The sequence below is a fragment of the Synchiropus splendidus genome, chromosome 10, assembly GCF_027744825.2.
Source record: "Synchiropus splendidus isolate RoL2022-P1 chromosome 10, RoL_Sspl_1.0, whole genome shotgun sequence".
NCBI lineage: Eukaryota > Metazoa > Chordata > Actinopteri > Syngnathiformes > Callionymidae > Synchiropus > Synchiropus splendidus.
In genome coordinates, this window is record NC_071343.1 from 8756034 (window position 1) to 8783739 (window position 27706).

Sequence of the window (27706 nt, forward strand, 5' to 3'; positions counted from 1 at the left end):
AGCTTCACAGTCAAAGAACTTGCAAAGCCTTTCAGTATAAAGATATAATAAACTCTAGTTGCCTCTGAAGATAGCAGGGTAAAAAATGAAAAGATATTCCCTCCCTCTCTGACTGTCCCTCTGTTCATCCATCCTTGCGTCACAGCATCCATCCAGCCATCGAATCTGCTCTGTCCAACTCTCCCTACATTCCATCCCTAAATCCTTCCAACCCTTCATCTATCATCCATATAAGTATCTGTTTTTCTTTCTGTCTGCCCATCCCTCTCTCTTTCCCACCATCCATCCATTTGCCAAACCCTCAACCCTCATCATATCTACCCTCCCTATCTTTGTTCACCGGACCATCCGTCCTCCATGTAAGTAGCTATCTCTTGTTCTGTCTGTCTGTCTGTTCACCCCTCCAACCATCCATCCATCAAAGTATCTGTCTTCCCTTCTGGCCGTTATCCATCCATTTCCCCCTCATTACACCCATCTATCCGACGTACCCCTTGGTCCGTCAGTCTCTCCACTGTCCTTCCTACCCTTCCTTGGTACATTCCTTCATCCATCCATTAAAGTATCCCTACAGCCCAAGATCCGTCCATTCCACCTTCATTACCTCTGTCTAACTACATACCCCTTCTTCCATCCATCTGTCACCCTTTCTACCCTTCTATCCATCCATCCACCCTGCCTACATTTGCTTACTTTAAACCTCCGATGACTGAGTCATCTTGCTTTCCCATCAACATTGGCACTCTTCACTCCAGACTTTCTATGACCTTCAGACATGCTTCTGCTCATATGATAAATCTGATGATTCCACAAAACATAAAGTTCAAAAGTCACTATATAAGGCCTTGGAATAAGCCCCACCCCCTAGTTTATCCATCTCTCATGCACGGAATTGTACCGACAGGCCAATGAAATGGGAAGCGTAGGAACTGAAACCTAATTGGTTTTCTTCATCACGTAGAAGCCAAACTCCACGTGGTGGTTTCTGAACCCCCCTAGCTTGACTTAATTCACCTGAGAGACTGAAAATGGACGCCATCCTTTTCATTACAATTCAACAGAGCGATTTCAACGGACTACATTTCCAATTACAGCGCTCTTGGTGCCGGTAATTACTCCAGAGTCGTATACATGCAGCTACTGCGGGGCAGATTTAAGAGAATCCTCCATTCAGGTGCCTGTGGGATCGCACATTATCCTCTGTTCCATTCTCCCACTGTTGCTGCTGCTAATGAGGCGCTCGTGTGGTCTCGTGACGCCCTGAAATGTTTAAGCTGTTGTCCTTCGTGTCTGCACATGAAAAGCGAGAGCAAAGTTTGAATCATGTAACGGAACCACATATCTTCACGCCGCTTGTGCCGGTGACCGCATCAGCAGGGAGGAGTGTTGTTTTGTCTGCTTCTGCCATAAATGCGTACAAGTATCTCAACGGTTTAATGTCGAGCATGTATGCGAGACCTGCCGTGTTTACTTGTGGTAGTACCCGGTCAGACTTTTAATCAGGGAGAGGACTGAGGAGCGGACGAGAGGAGAACCAGATCAGGTTTCTCCGTCGCTTCAGAGCCTAATCCTGGATTTGGACGCAGGATGACAGAAGTAATAACAGCAGAGACACGGATGGGATTGGTAGGTCAGGAAACGGGGCTCCTCATTGGTGAGAGACGTATAAATACCTGCATATGCAGAACCCTCAGGACCCGACAGACTCACCTGTGTGTCAAGAAAATGGGCAGATGCTCGAGTAGAGAAAGTTCGATAGGATAAATTAAGCAAAACAACAATGAGAGACTCGAAGCTTGCCAACCAGAGGAAGCCAAAAGAGCGATTGTGAAGCAAATATTGGACTTCACTCCAAAGACATTGAGAATGGCCTCTCAGGCGTTCAGTGCAGACTCCTTCACCACTCTGGCCGCAGACTCGGCTCTCCCGATCTTCATGCACCACAGCTCCAGCAACGAGTGTCTGCCAGCTTCGTCCCACGCTCACAGCATGGTATCTGCAGGTAAACTGGACTCCTGGGCTCCACTCCACTGACTGCTGTCCTTCGTTGTGCTTAACTTGCTGCTCTGTGAATATTGATTTCCATAAGGAGTAAGGAAGCTGTGTGGTGCATGAAAGTTAGACGAAGTATTTATTCAAAGCAGGAGTCACTGCTCGTGACTACAGAGCTGAGCCTGAGAAAAGAAACTTCTGTTCTGTCTTTTAATATGATATATTGTGGCATAGTTTTAATATTTATTAATATTCATTACATTACATAATAATGAATTAGTGCAACCATTATTTTTAATATTTGTCATGTTTTTCATTGCTAGATTTAGATTAGATGGGCTTTATTATTGCCACGGGGGGGAATTGTAAAACTATTGGCCATATTTTACGCTGATTTTTGGTTATTTTATTATGTTATTATTTTATATAATTACTTCTCACAATGTAATTAATTTGATTCAAATTCTATATGTACTTACCTTATAATAATAATAATAATAACAATAATAATAACATTATTATAAGTATTTTACGTATTATTATTATATTATTATTATTATCAGTCAATATCATCATGTTGGTTGATGACATCATAATATATTGTATTTGAAAACGAAATTATTATATAAATTATAAATATACATATTTATTCTTCAGACTAATGTATAATATGACACATGGTTTTATATATATATATATAGAGAGAGAGAGAGAGACAGAGAGAGAGAGATATTGGTGTTGTGTTGTTTTTAAATAATGCAAATTAACAAATCTCATTATAATGTATCATTATTCATGCATCATAAATTTACTTTGAATGACGTGTACATTTTTTTTTCTGCTTGAATCCTGACAATGAAATAATTTAAAAATAAAAACTTCACGTCAGATAATATATTTTCAGGAAATAAACTTTGTATTTATGTATTAAAGGGTCATGATGTCTATATTCTAAAATACATATCAGCAAATGAGGATAACACAAACTCTCCTTTGTATTTTTGAATTTCAATTTTTTATTTTATATACTATATCCCCGCATGTCAGCAGTATTATATTTTAGAAAAATAATAATTTTTCTTAAATCAATTTAAGACTGTTACTTTAGCCTCCCAAAACTGCTTCAGCTCTTGGAAAATATCAAAGTTCCCCTGGAGTGTGCTTGGTGTCGATGGCGTCGCTCTCCCCACAGGTGTGTGGAGTTGAGCCACAAGTTTTTCTTACGGACAATAACTGAGTCCAGCCACTCAATTCTGCAACGTGCTGCACCCTATCACAGTTTCCGTCGCTGCATCTGACTGAAGCGTCGATTCTCTCAAAACAATCCTGACATTATTTCAACATCAGTAATTGGAGGATTCAGCGCAGCTGCCTCTACTTAATGGATAATGGCAGCAGGGAAACGTCATCAGTGCGATGGGGCAAATCTCCCCACACAGTTTCACAATGGAGCTTCAGGGAGTCACTTCCTGAGGGGGAGCAGCCTAATTGCCGCTTATGTGAATGAACTCAAATGGAGCGTGTGATGGATGGCTCAGAAACAGCCTTCAAAATGTCTATTTTGAGTCACGTAATTCTGGAATGTGCAGTCGATTGTTGGTTTCCAACATGAGCATTTTTGTATAGGCTATTTTGGGTTAACACAAAGCGCTTCTTCCCACTGTCTCCAGTGTGTGACGGCAGCACACGCCAGCTTCGAAACGTGCAGTTTATTTTCTGATCTCTGAGTTGAATGGAAAAGCCAAACAGCTTGGATCTCTGCTGGGAGCAAAAACACACATTGATCCATCTGAAAAAACATGTAAACATTTTGGGCGATCAAGGACTCGACTGTCCAACATTTTTGTTTAGTCTTCTATTATAGTCTGAATTTTGGCCTATGATAATGTATCAAACATTCCTTTAAAAAGTATGAAATCCAATATTTTTTTAATATATATTTTTCGCCCCTGCATTTTTTTAACTAGGACAAATGCAAGGACTAAGATAATTAGAAATGTGGTTATTCTGTGGCATTATTTTGTAATTATTTCCAGTCTAACGGATCATTATTTAGAGCAAAATTGAACACTAAAAATTAATATATAATGTATTAAAAAGGCAGAATAAAATTGGGAATTCTACAGTTAAAGGCGCAATATTATTACATACAGAATATAATTTCCATGAAGAATTTCAATGAATGTGGTGAGTACACATTTATATACTTTTTTGTACTTATTTTATGTTATTCAACAATTTCAATATCACTACAGAAAATTAGAAAACAATATTCCGACATGGCCGGGTTTCACACTGACCTAATATGGGATGGACTACATGCTGCTTCAGAATGTACTAGCACTTTTGTGTTTCTACTTTTCTTTGGTTTGGTTTGAGTGCATTTATGCTTTCCTGTTAGTGTCGTCCGGTCTGGCTCTGGGTCAACCTACCAAGCGCCCCCACATGCACCTCTCCAACTCTCTCGGCAACACCTTGGGCGGCAGCCCCTCGAGCCTCCATTACCCCGTCACCCCGTGTCATTACAGCAACCAGCCTGCGACCTACGGAATAATGGCAGGTGGGTTTTACACTGTTAAGTTCACATGACTCAAACTCAAGGCCACTGGCCAAGTCTTCCACCTCAAGTCATTTTCTGTGGCCCACAAGAGCTTTAAGTTTATAGTCAGTGATTTCAATACTATTTTTAGGTGCACAAAAATCTTGAATACCTCCAATATACGTCAATACTATGGAAAACTGTCCACAATGATGAAACATTATGTAGCAAATATGTAATAACAGCAACGTACAATAGATGTTTTGATGATCTGGCTTTGATATTTAGTAGGGAACGACCGATACCAGCCCAATACCTAGTTTGAGTACTCGTAGCCACGAAGCCAACACAACTTTACAGCAGTGTACAGTTTTTGAATGTCAGTTTATGACAATATTGTAAAATTTGTGTTAGTACTGCAGTGAAACTTGTTACCATCTGCTATGTACAAGACAAACATACAGTGGTATCTGGGTTCTCGACCACAATCCGTTCCAGGTGGCCGTTCCAGAAGCGATTTTCTCAAAACCTGAATCGATTTTTCCCATTACAATGAATGGAAAAAGAAGTAATGCGTTCCAAGCCTTAAAATAGTCTTTTGTAGGAGTGAATGTAGAGTGTCTGCTGCAGGTGCGCTGTTCCTCTATGTGTGTGGCCGCTGCATGTGGGAGGGGTTGCCGAGTGAGTGACGTCTCTCCAGAAGTGAAGAGGTGCCCGGTGCGTGTCCAGCTCTGAATGTGCGCTTCTGTGCAGTTTGGCTGTGACAAAGTCATAAACCAAGTCACGCTCTGTCCCAGACTCGCCTCATCCCTGTCCCAGCTCCAGCCCACAACAGGACATCAAACCCTGGAGTGTGTGTGGAGAGCGAGCACCTCCCCTGTGACACTCTACCACGGTCCAGTGCGGAGACAGGAAAGGTTTTATACCTCAATATGAAGAAACAACAGTCAGTAAATGTAGCTAACGGGACACGTCTGCATACAGAGGCTGCGTTATACACAATAACAAAGCGCCTCGTGGGTCAGCTGATCGGTCCGCGAACATTACGTTTTTTCGGCTTTTTCAGGGGCGTTCGAGTTCTGAAGCAAAAAAATCTCGAATTTTTTGTTCGAACTCTGATTTGTTTGAAGTCCGGGACGCCCGAAAACCGAGGTACCACTGTACTGAGGAACGTTGTTAAAATAACAATATAGATGGAGGGGAAAAATTCAAAGTAACTATGTGCAATGGTATAAGTGCTCCGTATCTGTGAGTCCTCAAATACAAGTACATTACGCGTTTTGGAAAAAAATGGTATCAGAAATATTTAGATGAACCACCAAGCACAACGTGGTGCAGAGGTGGTGATTAGGGCGTCAAGTCAAGTCGAAGTAATTGATGCTTCTGAACACATGAAGATCCATTCTTCTTCTCTAGCATCACGAGGACGTTCAATTTGGTGAAGACCTGGCTTTCGACATGACCCTTGTTGACCCGGATTATCCCGTCTGATGGGATAATTGGTCCAATTTTGGACTGTATTCTGAAGAACAAATTGAAAAGTGTCATGAAAAGGTTCAACAAAGTGTCCTATCATGAGATCTTTCAGAGCAAGGGAGGGCAAACTCATCCTCAGCTGAAGCCAGCATCACTCAAATGATGACAGGGGTCAGAGACCTGACTGGTGAAGATGACTGTGCTAGTTGGGCTGGGACAAAAACCTACACCATGTTTTAGGATCAGCTGATCTAGAGGGAAACCACATGTGAAACCATGGTGGTGGTCAAAAGGACTCTGTTGAAGGCGAAGAACAAAAAAAAAAAAAAAAACCCACAAACGCAATGCAGTGGCATTTTGAGGTAAAGAGAGTCACAGTGAACGATGGTTCTGCTAATGGGAAAAGAACAGCAATTAACTGATAAAGTAGCATGAGCTCATAACCAGTCACACGTTTGTCTCTCGCCGTAGCTCAGGAGATGCTGTCGGCCAGTATCTCTCAGACTCGCATCCTGCAGACGTGCGGCGTCCCTCACCCCAACATGGTCAACGCCGCAAATCCACTGCAAGGTAATAACCATGTCTGTCGCGGGCCTCGCTCACAGAGGCATGTCATTATTCTGTGAATTGAACCGGCAGTTTGTTTCCATTTGAAGTCGGCTTTCGGAGTGAAAATCTGTTTTAGATTGAAGGTCATGGTTGAAACATGACAGGAGAGAGTGGGGTTTTATTTGTCATTATTTTTTAAGTTGGTAGTATTGTTTCACAAACGTGTGAAAATTCTGGCCCAGAACGGAACCAAAATACTGGCTGTCAATGAAGGACAGAATGTTCTGTCCCAATGGAAATGAAACTCTTCGGTTCCAAGTTTCTTGGGGTCTTGTTTACGAGTGCGGGAGGCAGGAAGCTCGAGTCACTGTTTATGGCGTTTTTGGTCCAAGTTGGAATCATTAAACATTCAAGTCAATGTAACAAAACACATTTACAGGCGACTTAAGTTGAATTATGATGAAAAAAAAGCTCATCCTCCATCCATCCCGAGATGGTGCTGGTGTTCAGGAAGCCACTCACATCCACACTAATTTGAATAAAAGCTTTCCAACAAGGCCAGTCTCGTCTCTGCTCGACAGAGGTGTCTGTCTCAATCACACGAGGGGCCAAAAACCAAGGCGCAGCCCAAACACAATTCATATTTATCCAAGCATCTGCAGCTGAGAACCTTCACGGTCATGTAATTTCTAATTCTTAATGTCATTGGTTCTTCTTGTCAGAGCCTAAATTGAGTGTAGCTGTCTGTCTGACTGGATATTGGATCACAGCCCAAATGCCACAAAGGTTGACTTGTTGTATATTTGTTCACTCTGCATCATCATCTTTTTCGATTTTTTTGGGGGCCATTTGTCTTTTAAGTGTTAAACACTGAGGCCTAAAATGAACTCATGGAGTTACTCTGTTGAAACTGACATGTGCTGCAGGAGAGCTGATAGTCACCCGAAGTATTTCAAGGGGTCCCCTCGGCCCTGAATACAGTAGCTTACTTGTTCTTGTTGCTGTACTTTATTCAGCCTTGCCATGAGAGTAAGTTCACTGTGTCATGACTGTAGGGTAACCAAGCACAGGCTGCCAGTCAGTTCCACAGTGAATCGTGACGGTGAAATACATGGAGAGATCCATCGTAGACCAAGTTGTAAGGGTGGATGGTTCAGACAAGAGCTCGGCATGGCTCAAGTTTACTTGCTAGCTGCATATCCTGTCCTGAGTGAAGGCAACAGAAGGGAAGCTGTGCGTTACTGATGCAGCCATTTAAATCTCCTTTCCTTGGCGCAATTGTGACCACAGATGCTCGATACTTGAAGCAATCTCTCTCTTCAAGAATTTCCTTTGTAAGCCTCCCTTCTGCTGTAGCGACAAAAGAGCTGAGCCAAATGGCAAAGCTCTCCATGTATTACTTGTGACTAAGATGAACAAGCAATCAAATGAGTTTGCTTGGTCGGATTCTCACGAGAGGTGCGGTGACGAAGAGAAACAGAGAAGAAGAAGAGTCCCACCTGCCTCCCAGACGAGGTAGTTTAAGAATGTCCATCCAAGCTGAGGAGGAGAGCCTCGCTCGGTTGGCCTGGGAAAACCTCTGCAGGCCCCAAGAACAACTGGAGGAGGTTTCTATAATGGAAGATTGTGATGGTATATTACGAATGGAAAGACTGAAACGAAAGGTAGGGATGCTCTGATTGAACGGTCACAGATATCAGCGTGATCGGTGTATGCCGATCACTATCTGTCACGTCCTGATCACAACAACCGTCACGTGTGACAGCCACGGCTCTGATGAATCTCCCCCAGTTGAGCTCATCCCCACTTGCTGCTCACTGGGCAGCATCGTGTCTGCCGTGAAAGTTCTTTCAATCGGTCATGTAAACTTTGCGTCCTGCGGCACATGCACGGGAAAATACTATGTAGGGAAGCGCCTCCAAATTAAACACGCCATTTAAAGCGCCAGCACTTGACGGAGCGCGAAGAGTTTTCCAGGCTCATGAAAGTGAGGTCGCTGGTTCCTCCGCAGCAGGCTGTTAGCGCAGCTGACGTTTAGCAACACCCGCCGGTCCGAGCATCACATTGGGAACGCTCAGCTCATTGCCCAAGAAATAATCATTGATCTCACCAAGCTAGCAGCCGTTCTCAGGTGTCGTTTATGCGGAGGCGGAGACGGAAACGACCGAGTCTGTCGCCGTTTTGGAGACGGGTGCAGTGTTCATCCGCCACCTGAATCTGAAACATTTTAAAACATCGGGATTGGAAACTTTCATTCATGCAGTGCTCTCTGTCTCGGAGTCCCGCTACAAGCGGCCAGAATGTAAATATTTCACGGACACAGCAAAGTCTCAAGAGAACTGCGATGACTCACATCGAATTAAATGTTTCTTCGTTGTCCTTTTGACATAATAGTTGCGGCATTCTGCAAGGTTTTTTTTTTCCTATTTTTTGCCTCCTTGAAGAGTTATATTAAAATGTGCCTGAATTAAAATGATTTAATGGTTGATGTTTTCACATCATGTACTCAAGAGGTCTCAACAAATTCATTGTCAATCCACTCTGGCTGATCGGTATCGGTGATCGGCAGCGATCGGAACATCCCTACTCACAACGTACTGTCATAGTTCAAGGTGGTCCAGTTGGGCCACTGAGAGTATTTTGGCCTGGACACCTCTATTCCACAGCATTTAATTCTCTTCTAATTCTCTTTAACTTAAATAAGAAACATCACATTTCAAGAATAAGCTCAAGTGTTAATATTACTTAAACATCGTTTATGTCCTTTTATTTGTGGCACAGTGGGGAAATTCCACCACGATGTGAAGTTTCCAATTAGCCAGTGTTTTGAAACAAAATCCTGAACTTGCTGTTTATTCACGCCTGGTTGCACGTGGAGTGGAATTAGTGTGAGGATTTTATCCCCCGGGGATTCAAAATGAAACTCGTTCAAAATGGACTGAAACACCAGTGTGTGATCGGAAACGGCGCAATAAAGCAAATGACATTAAACCCGACTAAATTAAATGAGAGGAAGAAATTGACCCCGTCATCTTTCACGTGGCGCTTGTTTCATTCCATTTTAAAAGCAGTGTCGGTGTCAGCGGAAGCTCCAAAATTCCCTGCTTCTCTTCGGTTGTCAGTGCCTTCGCAGTCTTTCACCTGCATTACATTTTCTGGCTCGGCCTCAACAAACTTTCAACTTCTTTTTTTTTTTTTCTTCGGCGAGAACTTCAGCGGCTGTCGAACTGTGAACGGCTCCACAGGTCTGTGAGCTCATGAATATCATGCAGTGTTAAATCCAGTGAGCAGATGTTGCCCTCGGTGCTTCAGGGACACCGAGCATTCATCTTAAACTCCGTATTTACTCGATCATAAAGCAAAACACTTTAAAAACTGTTTTTGCGTGAGTACAGATTGAGTTCTTCTTTACATGAGGCGGTGAGCTTCATCATAGTGACAGCATAGTTAAGGATAAAAATGTGTGCCCAGGAGGCGCTGGAAGGCAAATGGGTCCAGCAGCTGACTTTTCGGGGGGGAGCGAAAAAAGAGGGGGGTAAACTAGCTAAAACAAATGTACGCAAGAGTGTAGCTTTTCTTTTAAACCCTAGTTGCCCCTACATTTCATAGTGTTTTTAGCATTTGAAATATAGTTCAAAGCAATGAGCTTAAGGGGACAGCAGGTGGCAGTAGTAGGGGTCGTGTTCCCTCCAGGCAAAGGCTTAGTTCACAGAGGTATTCATTTCCTTTTAGGAATGTGTACAAAAATTCAAGGGTGAAGTGAACCACAGCTTCACCCCAAGCTGCAGCAGCAGGAATGATGCAGAGCCGCGGTGGCATTCATCGGCGCGCACATGTTGTCTGAGTGGAGCTGAGGAGACTGACAAGCCTTCACCTGCCAGAGGGTTCCATCTGCGATTCTTGAGCTGGCGGCTCAGACAATGGTGGCTTCATAGAGCTTTTTAAGCACCAGTCCATCACTCTGGAGGGTCACACACAGATTTCTATGGGAGCCCACCACAGTTGGCGTCGATGGAGGGATGGCTGCATGTTTTTCTCAGGCCTTTGATAAGGCCTTTGTATTTTGTTGGCTAGATCATCTCCCCAGGGTTCCGCTAGCTCCGCACCTATGATGGTTTTCATGCTTCTGGATAGATGGACAATCAATATGTGGTCAAGCAGAAAGACAAGCTTCCTCTTTAGGTCCGTGCTCAACTCCATCACATCACCACAGGGGTGCCTTGTTATGTCAGTGACGTTATCGTACCTTCAGCACTGTGCTTCTGAGGCAAGCCGGTCAATGCCTGCGTTCCAGGCTTATCGGCCGCGTCATTCCCACCCATATTGTGATTGTTTTTAAGCAATGGGTTTCATGAAACAGTGTACTTCAGTAGGTGGCGCTCTCGTTTAAAAGGCATGTGAGATTTTACTCAAATTGTCGCTCAAATCCAGAGACTTTAGGGCACAGAGTGCCATCTAGTGGCTCTGAAAATGAGTACACTGTGACGTGAAGCCTCACCAGCCCATCACAATTTTTTCCCCTCAATATTACTGCAGTACATTTATTTCATACACGCCATTCAATGCTTTTTAATTTTAACTCCATACGACAGCAGGTGACAGCAGCATTCCAGAACTTGCTCACACATCCCACACTCAAGACGAGCAGCAGGCTTCCCTTGCCAGAGAGTGACCAATAGATTTGTGGATCCATATAATAATTCGGAAGACAAACAAAATTTACTCCTCTGTTCCTCGCCTACAGTCACATCACCTCCATGGGTATACATAACCATGGAGGTCACCTTTTAATGCGATTGAAAGAACACACTTTTGTGGTGACACAACTATATGAAAATTATATCAATAAATACTAATTTAAAAAATGCAGAAGCAAAGCAATATTTAAATAAAATAAAGCAATACATTTACAGAAAATCAGGATAAGAACATTCAAAACACAAGAGAACAAAAAGATGATAAATAAATAAATAACAAGTAAAATGTGTGAGGCATTTTTCCCCCTTGAAATAAGGTTCATGACAAACAATGAAGCACCTCTGACTGACTTCACGACAAGCTTAAAATCACTTCAATGGGCTTCAGTTTTGAGCGTTCTTTCTCAATACTGATCTTCAAATGGATGTAGTTCAGAGATGCCCCTTCTTGAAAAATCTTCTGCTGCAACACCAACAGGCATAGACGTTGGCCAAAACAAGTGCCAGTTATGTAATTGGTGAATAATTCATACACATAAAACTCTTGTGTGGGAAGGCAAACAAGCTAAGAACACAGTAATGCGCAACAATTGTTTATTCATTGTGTTGCAGAAGAGGACGGAGACCAGTATGGCTCAAAATAACTGAATCACAATTATTTATTATTATTATTATTATTATTATTATTATTTTATATTTCAGATTTTACAGCTGTATTGAGGGCTTAAGTTTCCCTAAGAAAGGGAAAGGCCGAGCGCAGGGGGTGAAGGACAACGGTTCAAACTTGACACCTCAACACAATTGAATTGTTGCAATTCTGTATTTGTAGCTATGAGAGAGAAGAAATGCATTGTGGAAAGTTTTAACTCCTTTGTAGAAGTCCCAGCTTTCTTTCGTGACATTGTTTAGATTGTCTTTCTTCCAAGTTAAACTTCCAAAGTAAGATACTTCACACCATCCAGTTTGCAGATCAAAATTCTGCGCTATTGTCACTCATCAACTGCTAGTTTCAGTGTACAGTGGTACCTCGGTTTTCGAACGTCTCAGACTTCGAACAAATCGCAATTCGAACAAAAATTTGGAATCGACCGTGGTAGAGTGTCACAGGGGAGGTGCTCGCTCTCCACACCTCCACTCCAGGGTTTGATGTCCTGTTGTGGGCTGGAGCTGGGACAGGGATGAGGCGAGTCTGGGACAGAGCGTGACTTGGTTTATGACTTTGTCACAGCCAAACTGCACAGAAGCGCACATTCAGAGCTGGACACGCACCGGGCACCTCTTCACTTCTGGAGAGACCTCACTCACTCGGCAACCCCTCCCACATGCAGCGGCCACACACATAGAGGAACAGCCACCTGCAGCAGACACTCTACATTCACTCCTACAAAAGACTATTTTAAGGCTTGGAACGCATTGTTTCTTTTTCCATTCATTGTGATGGGAAAAAACGGCCGTCTGGAGCGGATTGTGGTCGAGAACCGTGGTACCACTGTACATCAAAGAGGAACTGAATGATGAAATATTTCAGTTGCAGTAGATGACTGTTACCTTCATAAAAATTAACCTTTATTGTCCTTGTTATTCTGATGCGTTCAAATTAATAGCAAATGAATCTCAGATTTTATTTGCTATTAAACGTGAGTCCTTATTTCTTAGCTCAGACTCTACAGATAAAACGTTTACGACGCTGTCGTCATCTGGAGCGCCCCGAAAACATATGCTCGATGGATTTATAGGATTGTAAAGGCCTCTCCTGATTGGCTGAGTCGGTGGTTGGAGACATTTCCCCGGGCAAAGTCATTCCGCCGTCCAGATCCTCTTAAAAAGATTGGATCTTGTGACTGTTTCCCTCGGAAATGTCTCCGACAATTTCATTATGTTGCATCTTGGCGTGCGCTTCGGGACCCAAGGGAGAGAATGAAAAGGCGCTCGAGCATCTGATGGAGTGCGGTGGAATTTGCCGCACTGCAGCAGTTGCACCACTAGATGGCGGTGTTGAACAAGAACGATGGATGAACTGACAGGATCATTTTATTGTCATAGAATCGAGCTGAGGTGAGATTTTGAGGGGCAAAAATCCTGTCAGGACACAAACGCATCATTAACCTATAGGCCATCACCACTTTTTTCAACTTCAAAAGACTCTTCAAAGCATAATCCCAGTGCAATTGATCCATTCTCACCAGTCCATGTGATCTCTCCGTTGCTTTTGTTGTATTTGTTTGGCGGATTGATTAAAGCATGAGTTTCCCTGCAGCTGTGCAGAGTGCTGAAGCACGAAGGAGTGGAAGGACTATTGCAATTATTCATCCTGCACTCTGCAGTCTGCTGCTAACATGGTCATTATCCAAACAAAAGAAAGAAACCAGCTCCAACAGATCCTCGAAAATAATGAACAAACACCACTGCTGTGTTCCCAGCCAGTGTAAAGCCTCCAAGAGAGGGTGCCTTTTTCCCAAAGCATTTTCCAATGAGCACTTTAAACTTTCGAGACCTGCAATGTCTTTCAAATTTTTTGTATTTTCAAATTTTATTTGAAAACGCATGTTTTGGCTCTCGCATGGACTGTTATAAAGCCCACCACTTGGACTGCAAACTTATTTATATGCTAAATGTATGGTGCTGCAAGGCCAAACCTTTTCCCAGACCACCACTCTTCGCTAACTTACACGAGTGTCGCTGAAACTGAGGAGACAAACACATGCAGAATTCTTTGAGGTCAATACACACTGAAGCATCATGTAGGTACAAATGCTGTGGCATAGAGAACAGCTGAAGACCACTTATGACATATAACATGACATTTACAATGTTATACAATGTTAACACCCCCTCAATGATATGCCACCTGGATCCTGGATCTGGGGTCACTGCAGTTGGTCAGCTCTAGGTTCAGCAACATGATGTGCTCAAAGAGTGAGGTCAGCTGACTACCTGAATATACTGAACGAGCAGGTTATTCCATCAATGGATTTTTTTCTTCCCTGATGGCACGGGCATATTCCAAGATGACAATGCCAGGATTCATCGGGCTCAAATTGTGAAAGACTGGTTCAGGGAGCATGAGACATCATTGTCACCCATGGATTGGCCACAGAGTCCAGACCTGAACCCCATTGAGAATCTTTGGGATGTGCTGGAGAAGGCTTTTGGTCAGACTCTACCATCATCAATGCAAGATCTTGCTGAAAAATGAGTGCAACACTGGATGGAAATAAATCTGGTGACATTGCAGAAGCTTATCGAAACAATGCCACAGCGAATGCGTGCTGTAGTCAAAGCTAAAGACGGTCCAACGAAATATTAGACTGTATGACCCTTTTTTTTGGTGGTGACTGTTTTTTGGCCAGGCAGTATATATATATATATATATATATATATATATATATATATATATATATATATATATATATATATATATATATATATATATAACAAGTTAGTCCTCCACTCGTGTATATATATATATATATACACGAGTGGAGGACTAACTTGTTTTTTTTTTCAATTTTGATTCATAAATTAACATATACAGATTAGTCATGCGAAAATTTTCTGGATTTTTGCTTTTTTTGACTTTTTGACTTTTTTTCAGTGCGCCAGATCATAACCAAAACATCTATCATGAAACAGACTGAATGGGATTGCGATCTTTGCAAAACTGATGAAAGAAGCACAAGAAATGTTCCTGCAGCCGAGAGTTTGCTAATCACTGTAGCAACTCTGAAAAGGAACCTTATGTGTGAAGAGCGAATATTAAAAAGCAACTAGTCATGATCACTGTTAAAGCTCCATCCCTACTATGACAATTTTCGGTCTTAGAATTATTTATTTACTACATTTTTACACAGAAGCAGACGATGGCAATGGCTCAAACGGTAATGTTCTGACCGCCTTACAATGACTTCGAAGTCACTGGAACATTCAGTTGAGGCAGTAGTATCTTAATTTTATATTTTGTAGTGGCAGAAAGCGCCTGAATATCCTGTTCAACAGTATTGCATATTCAAACATTGGTTTTACATGTATTTCATATGTATTGAAGACCTCACTGTGTCTGTGACTGAAGTCGTAGTTTCATCTCGAGCTGTTTGATTTTCCTGGATAAGTCCGAGGGGAAGAATTGGCCGTGATACGCTCAGGAACCTAACAGGTTTTCCAATGTTTCCATGATCGTGTAATTCTCTTCTCCTCTCCTGTCTTTCTCCTTCGCTGTAGGTTCTCTGACTTCGTGCTTGTACAGGTTCCCAGATCCTGGACTGAGCAGCAGCTCCTGTGCATTAGGCCACAGTTTCTCCTCACTGCCCTCGGCCCTCCTGCTAACTGATGAGGTCCCCGGGGGGCCCTTGCTGGGCGAGATGAAAACCGACGCTCAAAGGAAGAGCCTGCAAGATCTAGAGGACGCTCCGGCCATGGACTCCCCGCAGATCCGAGAGCTGGAGATGTTTGCCAATGACTTTAAAATCCGCAGGATCAAACTCGGTAATATTCAAATGAATATTCCAGCCACTGAAGTGATTTTAATCCGTCTACCGACCTGACCTGTAGGTTACACGCAAACAAACGTGGGCGAGGCTCTCGCAGCGGTCCACGGTTCAGAGTTCAGCCAGACCACCATCTGTCGCTTCGAGAATCTGCAGCTGAGCTTCAAGAACGCCTGCAAGCTCAAAAGCATCCTGGCCAAGTGGTTGGATGAGGCCGAGTTGGCAGGTGGTGAGTGACTGTTCACTGTCCAACTCAAGTGTTCCGCCTCTTTCCAGAAACATATCGGACCCTTCACGGCCACAGAACCTTTAACAACCATTTTTACGTGTGGTTTATAATGTTGGCATTGTATATATATATATATATATATATATATATATATATATATATATATATATATATATATATATATATATATATATATATATATATATATATATATATATAGTTGCGTAACAATTAATGTGGTGCAATAATATTGGGTACAGGGGGAAAAAAAACACAATGTAGATTGGAGTGAGCGGCTCTTCCAACTTATTTTCCATAATAATGTTCAATGTAATACTTAAATTAATTTAGTAAGTAAGTTATTGACCTCTTTTATGACCTCACTTAATATTCAATTCTGTAATTGTGCTTTTGCATGGTTGAATAACCTCTCTCTTATTTTTGCAACTCGGTCTGAGAAAAACTGTGGTAGAGGAAATTGATGTTAGAAATCCAGCTGAGGATGTGATTGAGTCACTGCAAATGAGTCATGTTAGAATACATATTTTTAAAAAAACGTTCTTCATTCCTGCAGCCTTGAACAACGACAAAATAGGGCTGCACGAGCGTAAGCGGAAAAGAAGGACAACGATCAGGTGATGACAAACTCTAGTGATGGGCAGATGAGGCTTCATGAAACAGTGTCTTTATTTTCAGAGGTCAATAGGTGGCAGTCAGGTTTAAAAATGATGTGAAGTTTCATTGAAATTGTTGTTCAAATCCAAAGACATTAGTGCAGAGAGCGCCATCTAGTGGGCTCTGAAAATTAGGACACTGTTTCATGAAGCCTCATCATCCCATCACTAACGATTCGTGGTGTAGTTGTGTTGTTCTGACTCACTTACTTTGTTGACTCCCGCAGCCTGGGAGCCAAAGAAGCTCTGGAGCTTAGCTTTGTGGAGAAGTGTAAACCGTCCTCTCAGGAGATCGCACGCATCGCCAAAGGCCTGCATCTAGAGAAGGAGGTCGTCCGGGTCTGGTTCTGCAACAGGAGGCAACGGGAGAAGCGGGTGAAAACCAGTCTCAAACTGAACTCGTGCCTCTCCAAAATCAGCCCCAGCTGTATCACGCAGATGAGCAAAACACAACAGCAGCTGGTCTGATGGTTAACTGGACCTCAGTGAACACACATGGCCTTTAACTAATATATATATATATATATATATATATATATATATATATATATATACTTGCTGAACACAAGAGGACACTGTTTCCTACCTCCAGTCACAGAAATGGAATTTATACCGACTGACTTGTCAATAAAAACGAGAATAAACTGATATAAGTCATGAGATCTATGAGTTGGATTTAAAAATGTCGTCAGTTGCTCCAACTTAATGATGTAGCAGTGTTTGTGATGACATGAAGGGCCAACAATGTCAAGGGAGAGAGTCAGTGTCTGTAACGTTAGGTCATGTGTTCGGCTTTTATCCAACACATTTGGAGTGTGGAAATCTATTTTTGATTACAGAGAAGAACATTGTTTTCTTAATTTATGATTTGATGTTTGCTAATATTTCATGTGTTTTCTGTGAACAATTATTTATTTAAGACGTAATATATTCTTAACAAAACACGAGTTATAGTGTATCTATAACACAGTCATTTCCATTCGGTGTCAGGTGAGCGGCTCACTGAAAATAACTTTTGACATATGATGCAAAGTCAAGTTTGGTTCGGCAAATGGATCTGCAAAAACTTTTTCATAAAATGATGGATTTAAGTTTTCAGGCAGGAAGACGTCGGCATGTTGACGAATGAGTGGAGGAGGAGGTGCAAGTAGGAACAACAGCCACACTGACCTGGTTGTGATGACGGATGACAAATGTCTTTTTTCAAAGAATCTGATGCTACTTTTAGTCTCTGCTGCCAGCTATCACTGGTTTTATATTAATATGGTGTCAAGAAAAACACAATGTTGCAAACTACCTTGGTGTATTTGAGTGTTGTTTTCGATTCAAGGAAATAATTTTGTGGATTGGATCATTGTTTTAAAATACTTATGAATAAAAGGTGATTTTAAGAGATGACGTTTTTCCATTCCAATGTTCTAGATGACAGAGTTAACAAAGTCAAATGATCATACGGAGAGAGGAGAAATGAGGTGGTCACTCAGTCAGAAACCCCCTCCACCCATGACGCCCATCATATTTATATCCAGGTCACACTTAAAAATTCAATATTTTGGTTTCCTTAAAATGATCAAAATATTTACACTGTGATGAACTGTATTGACACAATATTGTACAACATATTAGTAAAATTAATAATGTAACATTTGAAATCACTACCAACAGTCATTTTGTACCTGCAGAAACTTTATTAGTTATAAAAGCCCATTTACATTGATAATTTACAATAACAGTTTTAGAGGTAAAATCTTCCAACAGTTGCCGTGAAAGTGGGTCAAATTTCCGCTTCAAGAAAACAGGTATCTGACCTCCTGCTGTCGATGACCGTGTTAGTAAAAGTCACATGCAAGAGTACGACTTTTGGCAATATAAATCATGGGACAAACTGATGTGACACATGAAAGAGACCTTTTTCTCTGTCACAGTGTGGTTACAATCCACGTGTTTCTGATGCACCACAGCATTAGTTTGGGAGCGAGGCAGCTTAAATAACTAAAAAAAAAAAGGAGACAATAACTGCACAGCAGCTGAAAGAGAGGAAGGACTGCAGGGCCAGTGGAGAGCTGCAATCACAGTATGAAGACCCAGTCTATTATACAAGACACACGAGAAGGAAGTCCCCAACAAGCTGATTTACAAAGAACTGATTCACACCTTAGTGATATGCGACTCTTATGAATTTTTTTTCTGGATTAGACGATCCATTCCGCTCCATGTTTGAGCTATACATTTGCATATTTCCAGTTCAAGCGTCCCTCCAGAATGAATAGAAACTGGGAGACTCGTCCACCTCCAAAAAAAAAACAATAAAAAAAGATGTTTACATCTGGTGCCTTTTAAATATATCTGCACACCAACGACAGCCAGATTATCACAATAGTCACCGTAGCCCTTCCGACTCAAACCGCTCCGCCTTTATTACCATCAAGTCTGACAATGTTCCATTATATGCTGTCAGCATGCTTTTCAATGAGTGTTGCCATTGCACCCGAAGAATTCGATCAAAGAAAAAAAACGAAAAAAGAGAGAGTTCCTAAGAGTTATCAATCAGTATTAACGTTGCGCCAAGTTTGGAACATTAATACGGAGGAAGAGCATTAATCGACTCCCAGGGCTCGCAGCTGTCTCTCGATCTCGTCGTCTGAGATCGTGGCTTTGGAGGACGAAGCACTGGGGAGGCTCTTCCCTGCAGCTGGAGCGCGCCCCATCTGGAGAACACACGTGGGCAACAGCCGCATTAGCACAAAGGAAATATTAACAGGAGACATTAGCAGGAGAGTCACTGGGGGCTGTGTCTCTCGACTTGTCTGCAGAAACTTGCATCACATCAGAGCAGAAAATAAACACAAAGGCAAACGCGAAGGGCTTAAAACAAGTTTGAGGTTCCTTATGTAAATGAATGGAGCCGAGAGCTGGCTTCTATGAAACAGACTATTATTATTATTGTTATTTAATTTCATTTTATCATTATAATGAAGCAGAAAAACACGTGGAAGCAAAATAGTGAATAGTAAAAATGTGCAAGAGCAAAAAAAAAAAAAAGTATTTTTCATATATAACAACACATTCAAAAGTTTCAATCACACTGGAAACAACTCATCCAACTTTCAAGCTCCAGGCAGCTTCTGTTTCCAGAATTAATTTGACATCATTGTGATTTATACGAAGACAATTTCGCCGCCGTCTGAAAACTAGAAGCACTTCAGCGGGATTTTATGGGATTCTTCATTTTGTGTGTGTGTGCAGATGAGTCGTTGGACTGAATGGCTGCGCTATATGGTCTCTTTCAGACCCCCAGGGGGAGCCAGACATTCAGCAGCAGGGGCAGTCAGGCAGAGCAAACGGGAGCTGCAGAGCTGTAGGCGAGCCCCACCTAGTGGCAACTCGCAGAGATTTTAATGGTGGCCATATGGGACATGATCGTTAAATATTTACGCCACATGCTTTCACAAACAAATTTCACTTCCAGTGCGATTGAAACTTTCTAATGTGTTGTTTAAATCTCTCCCAAAAAACAATGAACAAGTCAGGTCACTTAGATAAGATGATCAACAATAGAGCCACCGTAACTTCAACAACTTCATGTCGCTCACCTTTCCTGAGATCTCAATGCCGATCTCATCCAGAACCTGGTTAACAATGTCCTGAGATTCCTCTTCGTCTCCAGATTCCTCAAACATTTCATCCAGAGTGTCATTAACTAGAGACAGACAGGCAGAGAGACAGTGTCACATGAAGGCAACTTGGAAACGGGCAGCACATTTGAAAGCACAACAAATAACCCAGTACTTATTCACATGGAACTGAGAGGTCCTGCATGTATTTATATTTCACAGCAGTAGACATAACAGCTCACACCTTCAGCACAGATCTAGACGATCTGGTTTGTCAAGTCTAAACATACCACGAGTGTAAGAAGCGAATATGCTTACTCATGTCCTCGGTCATGCCCATCTTCATGTTCTCTTTTTGGAACTCCTGCAACGTCTTCAGAGTCTTCTGTGGATCCATCTTTTTGTTCACCGTTTGCATCGTCTGAAGGCAAGACACAGTGAGGGTTAATTTCATAACACATTTCCAAGTAGGCCTGCAAAATTCAGGGAAAATAAGAAACACAACTTTTTTTTAGCTAAGAATTGATATCACGATTCTCTGCCTGCTCATGAAATATGAAGTTTACTGCAGACATAAACCATGAGAAAACAAAGTTGCTGCACCAAACGGGACGTTTGAGGTGCTGATAAAGATTTGTGGTGTCACCTGGTGGGACTGCAACAATCGAAAAACATGCCACTAGAAACTGACACTCGTCATAAAGTTTGAATCCAAAATACAGCCACACAACCAAATGCAAGTTTTTTTGGAATGAATTTGTTTTGAGATTGGGGGAGCTGATTCTCGTAACTAGTCCCTGGTTTGTCATCCATATTCCTTCAGTGTCTATCCTGTCAAAAACAATGATGACATATTTCTGCCCTTGCAAACAGCCAACTAGAAAAAAAAACACAAAGAGTGTAGACCTCCACTGAGCAGCTTATACCATTGACGAGCTAAAACTGCTTTTATGAGTGTTGACAAACAAGGAATCAAATCCATGACATCACATCAATCACCTTCTACAGTCCTGACAAGAGCCCTTCAGTACTGGTGGGGCTTCATGAAACAGTGTCCTCATCTTCAGAGCCCACTAGATGGCACTCTGCTCAAAAATCTTTGGATTTGAGCAACCATTTTCATGAAATATTTTTCAACGAGGAGCACCACAAAATGGAAAGACGTACACTGTTTCATGAAGCCTCTAGCATGAGGCTTCTTGCGTGAGCATGCGCTACCATGTTCGTCGTCTGTTGCTAGAACATCACACCACCCATCGGCCTGGCATGTGTGCTACATTGTTATTGCTCCATTGATCAGGACTCTTCTCAAATTCAAAAAATAACTATGGAAGTAAAGAAAGGCAACAAAACCTTCTGTTGCTTGTGCAAAGACCACGGACAGGGTTCACAATCTATATACTCCACCAAGAATGTGTCATGTAACACTCGGGAATTTTGCTTTGTAGGCAGTGGCAAGTTTCGCATAGTATTTTGGGAAAATAACTGATTTCCCTCAAATGTAAAGTACATTACTCACTCTGGGAGCAGAGGCACAATCATGTCCTACCTCCTCCACCTTCCACCAGACTGTTATTGACAAACTGCTGCTGACAGAAGGGAGCGGAGTTGTTCACCCTGGTAACACTTTTTTCCCCAGCAATCCACAGACAACAAGTAAAGGTGTGTCTGGCAGGTGTAGTCGGCCCACACCGTCAATTCAATGTATCCACAAATGAATAGCTCAGCTCATTAATCTTGAGCCTAATTATACATGACCTGTTCCTGTTTGCGAGATCGGACTCTAATCGTAACATTGCTGCAGGCAAATTGACTTCTCGCACCATTAGTTTAAAATCAGCTTTCAACAAGAACCGATGCCAAATGAATACTCCACTTACACCGATAAAATATTGATATATTTTACTGAGAAGTTTCTTATGGCAACTTCATCTTTCTGTTACAATAGTGGGTTGGAGCACTCATTTATTTATGTACATTTATGTACTACATTCACACTACAGAGCACTGGAGCAGATCTTACCTTTGCTGTAGTGGACATGGCGCCGGCCATCTTAATTTGGGAGTTCATCATCTTGGTCTGTGTGGACATGGAAGTGACCTTGGAGCTGACGGCATACGTGCGGTTCTTCTGTTTCCTGATCTGGACCAGCTGCTTGGCGAGGGTCTTACAAGCATCTCTGTTACCGCTCTTAGCCATTTTCTTAATTTCTGCCTCCTGGAGAGCAGAAGGAACAGAGTACGAGACACATGTTACCTGCATTTAAGGACAATGTTTGTTGTCTTATGTAAACATGCCAAAAGACTATCCACTAAACACAAATAAAATAACAGAAAATACTATTTAATTCCAGTGCAGACATTGAGAAATCAGAATGCTTTGTTTATTAAGGTACATTTAATAAGTTATGTGTTACTTCCAAAGAGCGGCAACACACAAAGTCATGGTTTCCCCAGGTGTGATGAGTTTTATACAAACACTGAAAATGCAGTCAAATGCTTTAAGCCTTCATAACTATCACCCCAATCCGAGCTCCTGCCTACAGGGATCCAGTGGGTGAGCGCATTTGTCAAAAATCCCCAGGGAGACACGGAGAGCTCCAAGTTACCGTAAGCTAGCCAGCTAAAACATCTCCTCCATGTCTGCTTTGGCGCTGAAAGCATTCTCAAAAGGAAACGACGATCAATAATTCATGTTTGAGTCTCAACTCCCTGTCTCACTCACACACACACATACACCTATGGCATTAGCAACAGACTGCACCTGCCTGGAGAAGGAAAGTAATATTAAATCAATGCCAAGAAGCAGAGGAACAAGACGCATGGATAATGACGACGGAGGAAAAAAATAAAAATACCCTCAGAGTATTTATGAGGTAAACCTGTCGGTGAGAGGGGAGGGAGCACAACAGGTTTAAAGCAAAGTGAGTTCATATTCACAGTCTCGCCAGGAGATCGATGGATAATTAAAGCAGTCAATTCCACCATTCTTTTACATGGAGAGCACACCATGATGTCGACCTCTTCTTATCCCCCTTTTTTCTTTGAGTAACTTCACTTATGACCAGATGCTAAAGATCTAGAAAAGGGAGAAAAGCATGGGAATATCCTGGCGAGGAGGGATCAAGCAAGTCACTCTTGAAGCAGGACACAAAACAAAAACCTGCCGCAGGACCAAAGTTGGTAATTAATTGTGCTTATCTGCAAATTCAGTTCATTTCCAATTCAGAGCGAAGGTATTTCCTATTCAAGAACGCAACAATGCTCCAAGAATTAGACTAATTAGCAAAAAGCATTAACAGGGGCCACGAAGTGAGTTCCCCAGAGAGGTAATTAGCTTCTGTATGATATTTACTTAATACAATAGAGAGGAGGGCACGCTTGGTTTCTTTCATCTTTTCGCGACAGGAATCAGAAAATGCATTGTGTGTCGCAGCAAGGCGGTGTGCGAGTGTGTGGCACAGAGTAAAAAAAGGATGGCTTCCGTCGCTGGGAGCGTCGTTGCACAGAACTATCTTGTCATTTAATTTGGATCCATTAGCACATTAAGGAGTAAAATCCCACACTGGAGGAAGAGGAAATAGCCATTACACTTACACTAGAGGGGGGGGGCTCTTCACAACATTTGATGTAATATGTCCTAACGTATGTTAATAATTGCCTCCCAAAACAGGTCGGGATGAGCATCTTACCATTTGCTTCTCCTGCTTCTCCAGCGCAGCTCGCTCCCGGGTGATCTGTCTTTGAGTGCCGCGCAGCTCCTTCGACTGTTCCCTGATGATCTCTTTGGAGAGATTGAAAATGCAGTGTAAAAATACAGATGGAATTCTCTTCGAGATTTGGGTCCCCATTCATTAACCCATAAATTCTTGTAAGATAAACATGGAAAAGCAACGACCGATATTACAAAATATGAACAATATTATTTTAAAAAAGTAAAATGTGTAAAATGTTTTGTCAGCCTTCACATATATAAAAGACTCTGATGTAAATAATAATAATTATAATAATAATAATATTTATACAATACTTCAAACGCAAAAAATCCTGGATCCAAATGCCATAAATGGTCCAATATCCTAACGTTGAGAAGAATCCTGTAGAAATTGATTCCTTGTCCCACTTCACATATTTCCTGAAAATATCCAAATCTGTCTATAATCTCTAAAAGTAATTTTGAACACAAACTAATGAAAACAGAGAAAACACAACCTCCCTGGCAAAGGTAATGTTAATAAGACCAATTAACCACATCAACTATAAATTAAAAAAAAGAAAAAAATCTTTTACCAAATAACTTAAAAAAGCTATTGCTCAAATGGTTAAAAAAAAAACTGTGATCCCGAGTGCCCAAACAAAACAAGCAATGTTCTTTTCAGCAATCTGAATGGCAGTGGCTCAGATTAGGAGCAGTTTCCCTCAAACTGAAGAGAAAACAACGTTAAAGTCAGGCATGTGGAAAATGTTCAAGAGATGCAATTTGGCTTTAACTGTCTTAACAGAAAAAAACATGTAACAATATACAGTAGTTGTAAGCAATTTTCCTCATTTCTTATTATATTATTATGAGCCATTGTCCACAGGTTTTAGTAGTTGAACAAGGAAAGAGACTGCAGGTCGACAACAGATGCATGTTTTAAATAGTCAAGTCAGTGTTGACTGAGCTTCAATCCAACCACTAATACAGACAAAAAATCAAATCCACAAACCAAATACATCCTTGGGCAAGAAAAAAAATCCAAAAATGGTTTGAAACTTTAAAGATAAAATAATACTGATGGAAAAGAGGAAAAACAAAGGTAATCGCCAACCATAGTTGGCATGGAGGCATGTCCTCATTCAGCACAATATCCATGGCTCAACGCAAAACCAACATAAAGCAGCTCCAGATGAAGATGGCTCCATTCCATTATCGTACCAACTTGCGACTACGCACAAAGTCTACGTACAAGGTGACGTAGCGACAACGTGCTAAAGTGGGAGGGTTATCGCCCTACAAATATAGGTGATCGCACTCGACCCCCACTTTCGAATGAATGGAAAGTCACGAAAATGCGACGCCACGAAACCTTTGCAAATGGAATAATAGATCAGAGGGGTTTACACAAATTCAACAGCAATGAGGACCTCAATGGCACGGTGAGTTGTGTGGATGAGCACGCCTACTACTCAGCAAAGATGAAGGGATGAGTGTGAAGGTGGAGTCGTTGAAAGGCTTGAATCCATTGTATAACCTGGGGAGAGCTGAAGTAATATGCACCCTACTTTACGCCGCATAAGAATCAAAGCAGGAATTACGCACCTTAATATCGAATGATGATCTTTGTCTTAATATCAAGAATTTATCTTTTATGATGTCTAGCATTATGATGTACCCTTATTGAAGTTATAATAAACCAGCTGGTGTATAAGTGGAGTCAGAAATAGCTTTGGGGGAAAAAACATTTTGGAATGATGAGAGATTATTAGACTGAGAAAGGCTGACTATTGACACATTGACACAACGCCATGTTTTTTGGTTTCTTTGTCACAAGACCGTATTGACTCGCCACTAAGTTTGGCTCTTATGCAACCACATTTAAATTTTATTTCTGACTACAGATAAGACTTCTTGTTCAGGTTGACCTACTTTTACATGTGATGAAAAAACGTACCAGTTACAAACGTTTTAGCTTTAGAAATAGAAGCATAAGAACAAACGAGTGCGACGTAATATATGAAGCTATTCAAACTAGCCTCTTCAGCTATTACTTTATTTTGTTTACTGCAGCAGTTGACCAAGCCCAACACCGAGGGAAACTACCTTCGTGAAATAACAAGGAATTTTGACTACATTTGCCAGTATGTACACTTCCGAGTACCGACCGTCACCAGAGGTAAAACAGGTTATACGAGTAGAATTTAAAATAGAATCGGCATAAGCTAAAAACAAGTTAGCTCGCCGATGACACGAAACTCACCGTCGACAGTCTTTTTCTTGAAAAGAGAAGCCATGGCGATGATTCTTAAAAATCTAAGAACACAAATAAATGTCGTGTATAGTAACTTTTGTTATTCCGAGAGGTAGAATTGCCGTACAAACGTCGGTGAGAGCGACACAGTGGCTTAGCAGCTTCCTGGTTGAGTTTCTGTTGTCGGAGTTCCTCCCTCAGCTGACTGTTCACGTGACGTCATGGAGGAAATTATGAGTCGCCTTTAAAGTGACGCGGTAAACAATGCTTTATCACTACAAACAAACAAGGTTCCGATAGGTGTTTGGATGAGTAGACTTAACTATAAAATCCAAGTACAGCCGTAAAAAGGCGTTTTTGCCCGTTGTGCTTCTGCAATGTCGTTAAAAATAACGTGCCCAAAGCAAGTATGTGTAGTGTCTTTGAACGCGTCATTCGTAATCCGATAAACACTAAATATGAAACAAGGAACTACCACAAACCATCAACGAAAGATATGCTGCCGTCGGGTTGTTAAAAGACTCACTGACTAAAACTAATACAGAAACATTATGAAAGGAGAAAAAAAAAAAAATAAAATTATATATATATGCTATTAAAAGAAATATTTCCTAGTTTCTTTTTTTATGTTTTATGTTGAAAACCACATATATGCTACTAGTCAAAACATTTTTTTTTATTTACTAGTTATGGAAGGTAGGCACATGACATTTTATTTACTATGACAATTTAATAAACTCAAATTATAAAATAAGTTAATTCTTGTGTTGCACTCAGGTTCAAATATGGCCCCTGAGCTTCACAATGCCTTCGTGTTTGTCGTTCGTTTTTATGATTATGTGTCTTAATCTTCTTCTTCAGTGTCACGATGAGACATAAACATACACACCATCCACGGCAAATTATTCTGCTGGCGCTGGACTCTCATCTCTCCTCCACGCAGGCATCAATTTCCACTCGTGTATATTTATCCCAGGAGATTCGTGTCTCCGTATACAGTCAAGTATTCATATTGTCTTATTTTATATTGACGCTGAGAGCAACTTTATGTTGCGAGGTGGGACTCTTGAACCATAACCAACTCAATTTTAAGTGTGTGTGTGTGAGATGCCGGTGGGCGACAACAGAGACCATATAGTTGGTGGGTGGGGGAGAAGCCAAACAGTCTTCTGGAGCAGGGTAGGAGTGTGGGAGAGCAGTGACATTGAGGAGCAGGCGAAGGGGAGGAGGATGGCTTTGCCCGTAGCTACCACCTCTATCACCGAGGTAGTGCACACACACACTTGCCTGTGCGCTCCGGCGTGTCGTCCTCAGGCGTTGTTCTTGTTAAGGTTATTAGGGAAGATGTTTGGCACTAATCAGTGGGATACTACTGGGATTCCCAATAAATGGCCTCATCATCAGAGCGCCCCTGCGGGGATAAATCTAGCCCCAAGCATCAAAAGGGTTCCAGGTATCAAGCATGAATTTGTCCCTGAATTTGCCTCTACTAAACTAGCAC

At 41.7% G+C, this 27706-nt stretch overlaps 2 protein-coding genes across 2 annotated transcripts; one reads left to right on the forward strand and one right to left on the reverse strand.

Annotated features, from left to right (window-relative positions):
- Positions 1-1866: 1866 nt before the first annotated feature.
- On the forward strand, positions 1867-17108 carry pou1f1 (POU class 1 homeobox 1). Its single transcript, XM_053877494.1, has 7 exons — positions 1867-2002; positions 4394-4552; positions 6479-6577; positions 15472-15735; positions 15802-15966; positions 16541-16601; positions 16868-17108. The coding sequence occupies exons 1-7, from the start codon at positions 1867-1869 to the stop codon at positions 17106-17108; spliced, it is 1125 nt and encodes a 374-aa protein (XP_053733469.1).
- A 1213-nt stretch (positions 17109-18321) lies between these two features.
- Positions 18322-26441, reverse strand: chmp2ba (charged multivesicular body protein 2Ba). The gene is made up of 7 exons (XM_053877019.1): positions 26333-26441; positions 26215-26267; positions 23947-24038; positions 22278-22472; positions 20573-20675; positions 20234-20340; positions 18322-19348 (listed from the first exon to the last, which is right to left on the reverse strand). The coding sequence occupies exons 2-7, from the start codon at positions 26246-26248 to the stop codon at positions 19238-19240; spliced, it is 642 nt and encodes a 213-aa protein (XP_053732994.1). The 5' UTR covers positions 26249-26267; positions 26333-26441; the 3' UTR covers positions 18322-19237.
- Positions 26442-27706: the final 1265 nt, after the last annotated feature.